Source organism: Corvus cornix, chromosome 1 (assembly GCF_000738735.6).
Source record: "Corvus cornix cornix isolate S_Up_H32 chromosome 1, ASM73873v5, whole genome shotgun sequence".
Taxonomy (NCBI): Eukaryota; Metazoa; Chordata; class Aves; order Passeriformes; family Corvidae; genus Corvus; species Corvus cornix.
The window spans coordinates 17,558,855-17,572,006 of record NC_046332.1 but is presented as its reverse complement, the minus strand read 5'-3'; the positions used below and the strand labels follow the sequence as shown (position 1 = coordinate 17,572,006).

Genomic DNA, 13,152 nt, shown 5'->3' with positions numbered 1-13,152 from the left:
AAGTATATGAACTTCTTAAAGTTGTAATCTATGCTATCACATTGCAGATGTGCCCTTTAGGCAGACATCTTCTGTTGCTGTAGCAGGGGCTGTGATTGGAGCAGTCCTTGCTCTTTTTATCATTACCATCTTTGTGACAGTGCTGCTGACCCCAAGGAAGAAAAGGCCAGCCTATCTTGACAAAGTGTGAGTATGTGTTGGACTTTTTTTTTTTTTTTTTAATTCAGTTGAAAGCAATATGCAGAAAGCATTTGTTTTATACATGAATTTAAGTGTCTGACTTAATTTAGCAGCTGTTCAGCTTTCATAATTTCAGGGCTCTATTTTCAGAGTAGACAAATGTGAAATCACACTAGTATTTCTGAAAAATAAATGAGAAAGGTAAGAATTACTTCAGGGGTAATATAATGCTTTACCTCTTGAGAAGTTTGGGTTTCTTGAAACAAAACTACTCATGGATTTAACTGGAGGGCAAAGGAGAGTCCCTTCTTGACTGATGCCAGTGACTGCTAGTTTGTTGTAACTGTGGGTCTAACTTGAAAGTAAATTGTCCATGCTTTGGAGATGTTGAAGGCCCCCTAAAATGAATCCTGATATGTTTGTAAAATTAAGCAAGCTCCCACAGATACGTGCTTAGAAATTACTGACTTCTTGTGCTTTCTGGAATGTTGGTTGTTTCTTCAAGTCTCTGGCACAGATATGCAATTTACTTTATTCAGCATCCAATGTGATCAAACAAAAGAAGGAAACAAAAAAAGTCTGAAAAGATTTTGTCAGTTAAAGTGGATGATGTCTAGATCCTGTTTGGAACATGCATAAAAAAAGTGACGAGGGCTTAGAATATATGTAAATATGAGTCTTCTCACATCCCATATACAGTTAACACTTAATCTGAATGAGAAATGAAAATGTTGCTCATGTCTGTACATATAGTTAATGAGAATTAGAGTAAAATAACTTACAGCCTTTAGCATAAAATAAGTTTCTTCATTTGCATTGAGCTAGCAAGATGAGTCAAGAGTCTTAAGCAATTTCTAACATGTTAGAAATGATGTTTTCTTGTTTGTTTCTCTTAAATTCTGTATCTGAAGCATATTTATATGAATGGTCTTAAACATTTAAATTCTGTTATAACCATTTGCTTTCACTGAGAAAGTTACAATAGAAAAAGTCTTGCATGTAAGAATTGATAGTAAGGCTTTCTCAAAGGCTTTTTAAGGAAAGGCTGTAGTTAAAAATGTTGTTCGAGCTCTATGTCATAACTTAGAAACTGATAGATACCAGTAGTCTCTAATCCTCAGTTGGAGTGTATGGGGGGAAGCTCAGTCTGCTTAACACAGTATGGAATAAATAACAAATTATAGGTGGTGCTTCTCTACAAAAAGTGTGTGGCTGAATAATAGTGTGGTGGACATGTTCCATTACAATATATCCCATCTGAGTTATTGCTGACTGAAATGTGTTTGTCCGTGAGTACTGAGTGTTGGGTGATTTGGCAGTTAATATCTGACCATTCAATTGGACTTCACAAACAAGATGTGTCATATTTCATTCTTTCTTTACTACAGGATTGATCTTCCACCCACTCACAAACCAGCTTCATTTGAGGAGAGAACATTCTCAGTACCACAGAAAGAAGCCATGCTTCAGGTGAGTAAGTGTTTATATGCATCTTAAATTGACTTAAGGAAAGCATTAACTTTGCTTTATTATGTTAATTTAGTCTGATTTTGCTTTCCTGGTAATATATGGAGCCTTTCAATTGTTTCACAACCAAGCTGTTTCCCTATGTATGTGATATCCAAATCTCTTATCTGTAATGTTAAAGTCATCCTTAGAGGTCAGGAAACTGGTAGACAGATCATCTTGTATTTCTAACAGGCACAGATTCTTTTGAATTAGAAAACCTATAGTTGAAATTCTCTGGTGAGAGAATATACATAACTTTATAAAGCAGTGTTCATAAGGGGAAAAGTTATGTTTGGTAAACTTACAAAGTGATCTCATCAGCTCCCTTGCTAGTAAACAACTGCCATTCTTTTGAGTTAACAACATTTGAGGGGTGGGCATATATTGGAATTCGGGCTTTGACTAATTGGTAAATTGGTAATTTACCATTTGGTAAATTGGTAAATTGGCTAATTTACCAAAGTATGGGTTAGATTCTTGTTGAAGGTCACTAAATCACTTTTAAATACTTGCAATTATGTAACTTATAATTTTATATTTTCTTCTTGTGTTTACCAGCGACAAAAGACCCATACGAATTTTGTGACAAGTACTTGAATTTTTAGAGTGCTTTCAGGGGTAGCTTCTTGTCATCCAAAGTAATGCTGCCCAAGCAAGACAGCAATAGGCAAAAAAGTTCTTTACCAGCATATAGTGTTTGTGTGTGTGTAGTCTGATCAAACAGGCTCATAGAGGTCACACTGGAAAGCTGATTCTAGCAAATGAAACAGTTTGAATAAGTGGGGAGCAAGGAAGGATAGGGCTACTTTCTTCCTTACAGCATGGTTTTGAGGTGGGTTGGACTGCTTGGGAAACTCCAGGTGAATTCAGGCTTCTCTTGCACTAGGCATTATAGAGGAGATGTGTTCATGAGAGATGGCTTAAGCTAATATCATTGATTATTACACTTCATATAATAAACCAGTCAGCTAATGAAAACTATAGATCCTGGCTATGGCCCCTGAAGTGCCTTCAGTGTGTGTGTGTTTATGTTAAATTAGTCAGATTTTTTTAGATTTCTGCTTACACTGAAGAAAACTTCCGTCACCTATCAGTATTTGTAAGTATTAGATTATAGTTGTTTTTAATTAAATTTTTGTTCCATCTTCAGTACATAGCCTAAATAATGTGATTCTAACCACTGATGTGCTGAATAACAACACTGAGGTAATGAAGACAATCATTTGTTTATAAGGAATATTGTTTTTTCCGATACTGTGGTGTATCTTTGCAGCTTTAAGGACCTATAAAAGTCCTTTTTCATAGAGGGAAAAAAATCTTCACATACCTTTGAGAAGGATTTTGATGGAGTTCTTAATAACATTGAAAATATTCTTGTAGATTTTCTTTGTGATTGATGGTTACTAAAGCTCACCAAATATCAGTTGCTGATAAAAGCTTTCCTTATGTTGTAAACGTAACAATGAGTAATACTTGTGTATATTGTTGCTGAGTGAGGCAAGAAACTATTCTGAGATCCATTGCTGCTTTTAGTAGCAGCCTGATGATTATAACATTGTGAAGGTAGAAAACATTTTGTTGGCATAAAGAATAATAGGTTTTCATCTTTTTACCTTAAAGGTGATAGAGCACCAAAGATGACACAAAAGAACCAGTGCTTTTCTGTGCTCAGGTTGGGCATCTTAGCTATTTCTTCTGTCACTACAGTACTCAACAATTACAATTTTTGATGAATCATTCTTCTGCTACTATTTTGGCTTAAAGTATTTGAAAAATATTGTCTTGCTTATAGAATCAAAAGATATAGTTTATTGTGCTGTTTGTGCATCTGTAGTGCTGCTAGATGGCAAAATGACAACACTAGGAAATACAATTATTTGTCCTTTACAGAGCTACTTATAAAGGAGATAGACATACGAGGATGTGTACCCTATTGCTTTCCTCTTCAGAACTTCGCTGTCTTTGAATTCTTTTCTAGGTTGTGTATACCGTGGCTTCTGTTGATGGGTACTAAAGAACTTAGGCTGAAGCTGACTGTAGTCTTGGAATGGTTAATTAAATGTTTTATGAAAATTTACTTTGTAAATAGAGAAAAAACCGTGAAGAGACTGAATCGAATATTCATTTTCCTCAAATTGGATAAACAAGAGTTTTAAGTTGTTTTGGGAGGAGAAAGATTCCTCTTCAGGTTAGGTGTTAACTAGGCTTTATTTAAGAAATGGATGTTGGCATAACACTGTTAGTGTACCTGTCTTTTTCTCTCTGTGGAACTCCAGAACTGAAAAGAACTGGAGCTGGAGGCTGTCGTCTTAGCTGATACTGCCTCTAATCAGTATGTACTCTGTTATGCTTGAGGCAAGATCTTCATTTTATCTAACAGAAATAAATGTCAAAATACTGGCTTTAGCCAGGAAGTGATTGGTTGCATTGTTTTGGTGTAACAAGCCAGCATTTGGATAGCTGTAAAGAGGCAAAAGAAACAAGTTAGCAGCCTGTCAGGGTGTCTTGTCCTGTGTGACTAAATGTCTGTGCTCACTACTGTATTACCTGATGTTCCAAATGCTGCCTTGCCTACCAGGACTGAGAAGCAGGTGAGCCTCTCACTGGGAGTTCAGGTGCAAACTTCTGGATACGCTGAAAACAACTGTAGGGGAATTGTCACTGCTTTGTCAACCACAATAGATGATCAGTTCAGTCTGAGTGGAAATGATAGGCTGCACAAAGATGCAAAGTAAAGAAGAATGAATTTAAATGGTGTCTTCTGCATACTCACAATAACTTAGAATTGAAAGTGGATTGATTCAATTTAGGCTGATTCTGGTAAATTGTCATAAATAATGTTCAAGTTTTTCAATCATCTGTACTGTTATTGTTCAAATCATGGACAGTAGCTTTTTTTTGATCTTGTAAAGTATTTGAGATTCAACTGATGATGCTGAAATTCTCTTGTTTGTATCCCAGCAATCAGTATTTAACTAATTTTATGCATGTCTGAGTCAGTAGATGATGGTATTAAAATAAGGGGAAATGTTGTAGACCTGGGATAATACTGGCTAGTCAGTATCTTTCATGGGTACTTCTTGAGACTTGGAAGATTTGAGTTTACTTTAAATATATGTTATCATTTACATGCTAGTGTTAATAATGAGCTACCAGTATGTACAAGTACTATGTAACTGAGTACTCATAATTTCTCTGTAGTGGTATTTGCAGATACCAATTCATGTATTCATGTGAATCACCTCAGAACTGGGAAAAACTGGTTCACTTAAGGCCCTAAAAGAGTGAGGCAAAAGTCCAAAACATAGGAATACCATGGAAAAAAATTACATTATAGTTAAATTTACTGTGAAGACTGTAGGTTCATCTTTGTCAACTCTTTTGTCGACAGCACTCCTGCTTTTGTCTGGGTGTCCTTTTAATAATCATTGTCATGGAAATACTATTCTGTTACTCAGAACTATTTATTGCATGTAATGTGAAAGAGTGGTGAGAGCAGCCTGAAGGTTACGTCCTTGGTAAGAGAGGAATCTCTGCTTGGCAACGCAGTTTTTGAGGCGATTCAGGAAGAAGTTGAGCAATGCAAGAATTCCAGTGGCTTAAAGAGGAATTTTTCTATTGCATAATATTTTAAAAAGGAGTGGAAGAGGGTGCACTAATTCCAGCAGTCCTTGGAATCATTAGAGTTAGCTTCATTGTTTCAAACAATACAGTACTAAGAAGCAAAAGCTTCTTTATTTTCCTCTAAACGTGCTTGAGACAGGCAGTCTTGGACAATGTGAAAGAACTGAAGTTATTATTACCTTGACAGGTGCTTATGAAGGAAAGAGAAAAAAACGTGTTTTGCACAATGCAGTGCAACATTCAGAGTTGTTGAAGTATTCAGAATTTAACAGGGTTCTTCTGTAGAAACAGGAATAAGAGTGGATAAGGGAAATGCAGCCCAGTAGGTAGGTCTGGCCATGAGAAGACTGACTTTAGACTTGCAGCTTGGAAGAAAGCCTCACTTATTTAGCCAAGCAAAGTTCTTTAACAATAATATTTGTATTACTGATCACAACGGGAGAGAAAAAAGTGAAGTTGTCTTAGCACCATTAAAAGCGTAAAACACCATTTACCAAATGATATTTCTGAATCAAATTTGAAAACATCAGCCACTGAACCCTTAAACCTAATATAATATTGATTCATTTATAGATTATGGCTCTCTTGCATTCTTCTAGTTCTTTTCCTTATGCTTTTCATAGAGGTGGGAATATCTCTTCCTTGATGAAAAAGGAAGCATTATTGTTATCATTTGCCTTAGACCAAAGAACTGTTTAGGCAAACAAGATTGAATGGAAGGGAGCACAAAGTGTGCATAGATAAAATCATCTGTACTGATCTTCAAATAGGAAAAAAAAATTATCAGATGGGGTTAGAATGAGGCACAAACTGTTTTGGTAGTAGATCCCTTTGTAATGGAATTTCTAAACTGAAAAGTATCAGAAAATGTAAGATGAAGTTTTTTGCTGAGATCGTTGGTTTTAGGCTTTTGAAGAACTATTTGAGAAGGAGAATTCTCAGAATAAAACAGATTTCATGAAACTCTGCAAAATGTAATGGTAAGACAGTGCAAACTTCTGTTAAGAATCCAAGCCCAGAACCCCAGATTGTTTCCATGCAGGAAGACACAGACTATGTAGCTCAGCACATTTGTCTGACAGAATCTGTAATTTTGGTTCTGTCACTTGCTCCGTGGCTGTAAAATGTATAATTTCATTATCTAGTGAAGGTGCCATGTGAGATGATTTCCTTTGACTTACAGTTTTAATTGAATAAATGGACTGACTGGAATTTGCTCTTCTGGTTTCCAGTGTGTGTCTAAATCATGTCCACATCCACTGTTGGTAGAATTTCTCAAGCAAGCAGATTTTTTGTTTGTTTGTTTAAAGAACATTAGCTTTTGGTGGAGATGGGACTGTTCTTGTTCCCCATCTGTGTTTTACCTTCTTGTGTGGTGAACTCATGCTCTTAGCTCAGGTGTGAAAGAGCAATGCTACCGGCTGAGTGGTAAATCACAGAAATGCAGATTGCATTTAGGACTTGAGAAGCAAAAGCAGTGTGACCTTAAGGGCAGGAGAGGACACTTTGAAATGGAATTACAAGACAAAAAGTTTGATAAACTAAAGTTGGAAAAATAGACCTGTGAAGAAGGTGAAAAATAACTGTTGGAGGAGTGGAGAAGATAGGAATTATTATATGATTTTTTTAAAGTAATTTTACAATGCATGTGGGGGTCACATTAAAACTTAACTCAAAATTGCTTCAAAACTTGAACTAAACAAATGTGGAAGGGTAAAATGTTAAGGGGAAGGAGGATAAAGTAAGAAAGAATGAAACATTACTGAGACTGGGTTCTCTTCAAAATAATTTTTGAAGGTGAGAATATGGACGTGTGATGACTGCAAATGTTACCTACCTGTATGAATACTTGCTGTGGAGGGACTTCTGCACAAAGACCAGCAACCTAGCTACTTCGTGTTCTTGCTACCACTGTGAGACTGTTGGGAAAAGAAGGAATTGCAAAACAAAAAATACATACAATTATGCAAAGATGTTGCTTTGGCCTATTGTGCCCCTATACTAAGTGTGGCATAAAGGAAGAACTTAATTAGGAGTGATGATACCACAGTGCAAACCATGCCCTAAATCATAATTCTTAGATGGCATTGCTTGGTGTGACTTAGATTGGCCACTAACTCAGGTAGTTGGTGAATTCTGGATGTTTGGAAACAGCCCATTTCACAAATGAAGTTGTTCTATCATAATGGTGAATAAAAAAAAAAAAGTTTGAAAGAAGGGAGACTTCAGCGCTTCTGCATGAAGTAACTTCTCATCCACTGCCATTCCCAAGTCCTTCTCAGGGCTGCCCTCAGTCACTTCCCTGCCCAGCCTGTGTTTCTCTTTATGATTGCCCTGAGCCAGGTGCAAGACCTTGTGCTTGGCCTTGTTGAACTTCATGAGGTTCACACAGAGCCACCTCTCAAGCCTGCCAGGGTCCCTCTGGAGGGCATCCCTTTGTGTCCAGTGTGTCACCACACCACACAGCTTGGTGTCATTGGCAAACTCACGGAGGATGCCTTGATCCCATTGTCCACATTGTCAAAAAGATGTTAAACAGCATTGGTCCCGATACAGGCCCCTGAGGAATGGCACTTGTCACTGGTTCTTGCTCAGGCGTTGACCCACTGATGAGCCATCTCTTTGAGTGTGTCCATCCAGTCAATTTTTTATCCACTGAGTGGTGCACCCATCAAATCCATGTCTCCTCAATTTAGAGACAAGGATGTAATGTGAGACAGTACCAAATACTTTGCACTGGTCCAGATAGGTCACATCCATTACTCTTCTTTCATCCATCAACGTTATAATCCTGTTATAGACAGCCACTAAATTTGTCAGCCTCAATTTGCCCTTAGTGAAACCATGTTGAGAGTCACCAACCACCTCCTTATTTTCCATATGCCTTAGCACAGTTTCCAGGAGAATCTGCTCCTTCACCTTGCTGGGCACTGAAGTGTGACTAATGTGTAGTTCCCCAGGTCATCTTTGCTGCCATTTTTAGAAGTGGGGGTCTTATTTCCCCTTTCCCAGCCAGTGGGAGCTTCATTGGCCTGCCATTACTTCTAAAATAGGATGGATAGTGGCTTAGTCACTTCCTTTGAAAGTGTCTTCAGAGCCTGCAGATGTATCTCATCAGGTGCCATGAACTTGTTCACATCCAGATTCCTTGATGGTCTTTAACCTCATCTCCTACAGTGGGTGGTTTGGCTGGGGTGGAGCTAATTTTCTTCGCAATGGGGCCATGTTTGAAATTTGTGCTGAAAACAGTGTTGATAACTCAGGAATGGTTTTTATTGCTGCACAGCATCAGGACCTATTCTGCTTCTTGTACTGCCCTGCCAGCAGATGGGCTTGGAGTGTGCACAGGAGATTGGGAGGGAGACAAGATATTGGGAGAGGGAACACAGCTGGGCCAGGTGACCCTGACTGATACCCATCTTTTTTCCACTAGCCATTGGATTGTAAGAAGGATTCTGAGTGAATTAAGACACTTCCTAAGTGTCTTAGGTGATGACTGGTGTTTTTTGTATTAACCAAACCTGTTCTGCAGTGTTGAATCTTGACTTGTTTCCCCTGTAACTTTTCTTCTTTCAGAAAGAACATTTTGTGTTGCAGAGCCAGTACAGAGAGAAAGATGCTGGAAACTTGCAGCACATGGTAAATAATAAGATGGCTTGAATTCCTGATTGAAGCTTTGATTTAATCTCATTCCATAAAATAAGCTTACAATGTTGTTTTTCATGAACAAAAAAATATTTGACCATCCTGGTCAATAATTGTTGGATGTGTAGGTTAAGTGGAAAGTGGCAATACCATTTTAATATCCTATAGTAGTTTTGCTGACTAATTTAAATACTTAAATACTTAAATACTTCAGCTTTCATTTTTTGGTGAGTAACATAAGGCAGAGGAGTGTTGACAGGCATTTTCTTAGTTGGTGATTTGCTCTTTAGATTTATTGAGCTTTGAAACAAACATTTGAGGTTGACTCTGTTAGTGGAATTTTTAAGTCCCTATTTCTTTATTCATAGGATTGTTTTGGAAATCATGCATCTTTGATTTTGCTTAAAGCTTTACCAAGAATAGGAATTGCAGGTTCTATACATGAACTATGAAACTTATTACTCCTTGTGTGTGTTTAGAAAGCTGTGAATGGAATGCAACTTACTCGTGAGGCTGAAGAGCCACAGGAACAAGAGGGTCTTCAGCCTATGTATCCTGTTTATCAGCAAACTTACTATAAAAATTGGAGCAACAGATACCCACAAAACTCAGGACCTGGAAGAGTCTACATCAATCCAAGGGAGCATTATGTATGATTCTGTACCCAGATGTCTTTAACAAAGGTTTTATTACCTGTTGACTGTATGACCTTCATGTCTTGTTGGCTTTCATCTCTAAAATAATTGGGTTTTTTTTTCATGTGTGAAGAAATTGTATGGAGAATTTTATATAGGTAAACCATATGGAATTTGAGACTTAACTTGCCTTTAGTCTTTGGTATGTCTGTGTTTTTGTAGTACTGTCAACCTGCCCAAAGAGGAGAGCCACTTACTTTTATTAACCTTCACAGTCATAAGATGTATAACCTATATTAATTGTTTGGCACATGCTGAAATGTGGTTAAGCTTTTTCACTGGCTGTCTCTGAGAGCATTCTCTCTGGATGTTTTACAATAACCTTACCTGTGTTAAAGTGACTAAATATGAGCAAGGCAACTGAATCCCGTGTGACATTAGCAGTCTCAGGCTGAGGCATTTTTTTTCCATCTTAGAACACTTGGGATTATTATGATTTTCACTGGCCTTAGCTTTTGATTTCTTGACTAGCTCTACCTCTCTCAGTCAAATGAACAACTAGACTACCTCTCAAATACTGACTGGCTGTTCCATAAACTACACTGTTTGTCTTCCCACCTTGTTAAAAGTGAAGCAATTGCCTTTACATCAAAAGCTTTTTATTATCTATTGATTCTGCCTGTTCCTGGGTTTGGTTTTACAGTTACATTTATATGAAACTTAGTTGAAGGAGGTAGATGACTAGCAGACAACTTTTTGTAAGTGTCTTGTGAAGCTACATCTTACCCTTAAACTGTTATTTAGCTGTTTTCCCAAGTATGACTCTTATTTTAAATGCTGCAGAGTTAATTTTCCTTGGTAATAAATACATTCCTTGTTTTTTTCTCAGTTTGCAACAAAACTGCCTGTGATGTGTTCTTATGTCTTAGCAAAAAAGAAAAGCTTCAGTCAACTTCAAATGCTTGTCAGCAGTGTCCTTTAATCTTAACCACTTGTGTGAAGTAACTGGAGAATGTCCTGATGTTACCCACAGGAATCTTTGAATGTCTGTGGTAATGGTTAAAAAATGTGCTCAGGATCTTTCTAGAAAAATTAGTTTTCCTGTGGACTAAAAAGTAAATATTTAGCAAGTAAAAAATGTGTATATAATGTATTAGTGATGAAATGAGCTCACAGGACAATCTTAAAATACTTTAAGACAGCAGAAAAATGAGTTGTGTCTAAAATTTACCAGAGAAACTTAACAGACTTTTGTGTTCTCTAAGTACGTGTGCACGTAAGTACAGAATGGTGATTTTTGGTCCGCTGACCTGAAGTACAAAATGTTAAGAATGGCTGTGTCATGCTGAACTAGCTGTTGTACAGAACTGAACATTACTTCTGGGATATTAGTGTGTTCCTCTGCAGATGTTTGGATTTTTTTAATGGTAAGAGTCAAACGGTAGAAGTAGCAGAATTGAAAGCTAGCATGGGTAAGTGTGCTGCAGGCAGGAGGCCATTGTTAAACCTGCATTCAACCTGCATTTATCTCCATCACAGGACCAGTTAATGAGATCCCTGTCCACAATAGGGCCAGGTAAATTAAATGCTTCTAGCTTGTTACGGGTGGCAGCTAGAAGATTATGGCTTGGGTGCCTGTGTTCTGGACACTGTAGAAGTAGGTATTAGCTGTTCTCTTGCTAAGCAGCTTTCTGTTAAATGATGTGGTTGAAATTGACAACTGAAGGAATGGCAAAGAAAAAGGTTGGAGAGAACGTGTTTTTTGGGAGCTATCTTTGAAGCACTGTCACCTTGCTTTTCTCTTAAGAACTGGGCATATTCATGTAAATTGAGCAACTGTTTTCAGTTTTAAAGTTTCCTGCTATATTTGAGACCTAAAGAAGGGCTTTGTGTCCCCCAAAAATGTTTTTCCGTAATGTTAGTCAAGTGGCTACCTCTTTACGTGAGCATTGCCTCACCTGTCCTTACATTACTGCAGCTCCAAAAAGCATCAACTGTCAGAACATCGAAAGAAAAGAGTGTCTTGGCCAAACGAATGGTAGAACATTGAGATGAACTATACTGCTTAAGATAATTTGATCAATATTACTGAGCAAAACTTCATACCAAAAGTACTTGAGTAGACATTATGGAGTGGTTCAAAACTGTTGCTGTGGCAATGCTTCCTCTGCATTCATTAGTACAATGTAGCGGTATTGAGCAGGTGATCATTTCAGTGCCTTTTATGTTGGCAGATGGTGCAAAAAACAATTATTTTGGGTTCAGACCTCTTTTACTGCTTTTTATTCTTATTTGCAGATTTTTTTTTTTGAAGAGTTATAACTTTGAGGGAAGGAGGAAGGAAGAATGCTATCAACAAAGCTATAATTGGTTTTTTAATTTGTAAATTAGCTTAAAAAAGAAAAATATAATCCAACTGTGTTGTTCAAGTTATGTATCAACAAACTACAGAAAGCTTGACTTGCAAACTACCAATCAGGATATAGTTTGCCCTAAAGTCATTAGGGAAATACATTATCACCTACAGTTTTATTACCTGTGAGAAATGGTTTCTTTGTAATCTGTTCAGGGACATTTAGTGTATTAGGTTTTTGAAATGTTGCTTTTAGTTTTAAGTGTGGCTGGATTTGGGGAGATTTTGGGGGAGAGGATTTGGCATAGAATGCTTAGAAGAGAACAGAAACAATGTCTTCTGAGTAGGATTTCTCACCAGTAGGACTGTACATATAGAAGTAAGTTTGATCTGCTTTTTTAAGATGTAGAAAATGTCCTTTTTTATTTTTGTACATTTTCAAATGCTTGTATTTGTATTCTGATTGGAATAAAAACATTCAAAATATAAAATTTTCTTCTGTTGTTTAGATTTAAGATAGCTTAAGGTCTGGAAAAATGCATCCCCTTTTTTGGTGACATGTTTCTTCTGTGGTTGTATATGCAGAGCATGTGTTTTTTTTCCTAACAGTACCGCTTTGGAATATTGTGGTGTTGCATGCTGAAATCCTTTCAACATTTGTCTTACATAACAGGAAGCATTTAGTACTGTGTGAAAATCCAGCACTTGCATGAATTGAATACCCAGAATCACTGGTGAAGGAGGTAGGGAAGGAGGAGATGATTAGTAATTCACATCTCTACCACTGATAAATGTAAATTGTCCTCTGCCCAAGTATCTCTAAAATTCTACAAGGTAGTCTAATCATAAAAAGTGTAAGATTTAATGTTTGGACTATGTCCAAAGTCGTCATGGATACAATACAAATGAAAACTAAGAAATTGTACTACTAGAAGAAAGGAGGCACTCAATGAGATATTATTAAAGGACTACCACTGTTCAGTCACAAATGATCTAATGTATTGTGTATCCAGCTCAAGGAAAGCCCAATAAAAAGGTGTGATAATTCATGAAGAGTGGAGGGAAGGTTTTCGCCTTCAGAGTTGTTAACTTTGCCTTCTTTCTGGCCATGTTACTGCTCTTTCCTCCTCTGAGGGATGCAAGTTCAGGTTCCATGTTGTTATATAGGTGATTAAAATGTATTACAATAACTTTTTAATGCCGCAG

At 37.1% G+C, this 13,152-nt stretch overlaps 1 protein-coding gene across 2 annotated transcripts in view; it reads left to right on the top strand.

Annotated features, from left to right (window-relative positions):
* The window catches only part of NECTIN3 (nectin cell adhesion molecule 3), a 62,871-nt gene extending 49,936 nt beyond the window's left edge, over nucleotides 1-12,935 (top strand). The window contains exons 6-9 of one of the 2 annotated variants that reach the window (XM_039557497.1): nucleotides 48-186; nucleotides 1,569-1,650; nucleotides 8,890-8,952; nucleotides 9,438-12,935. In XM_039557497.1, the coding sequence (XP_039413431.1) occupies nucleotides 48-186; nucleotides 1,569-1,650; nucleotides 8,890-8,952; nucleotides 9,438-9,614 (461 nt within the window). In that variant the 3' untranslated portion in view covers nucleotides 9,615-12,935. The remainder of the gene's footprint in view (nucleotides 1-47; nucleotides 187-1,568; nucleotides 1,651-8,889; nucleotides 8,953-9,437) is intronic. The other variant, XM_039557504.1, reaches the window with a different exon arrangement.
* Nucleotides 12,936-13,152: the final 217 nt, after the last annotated feature.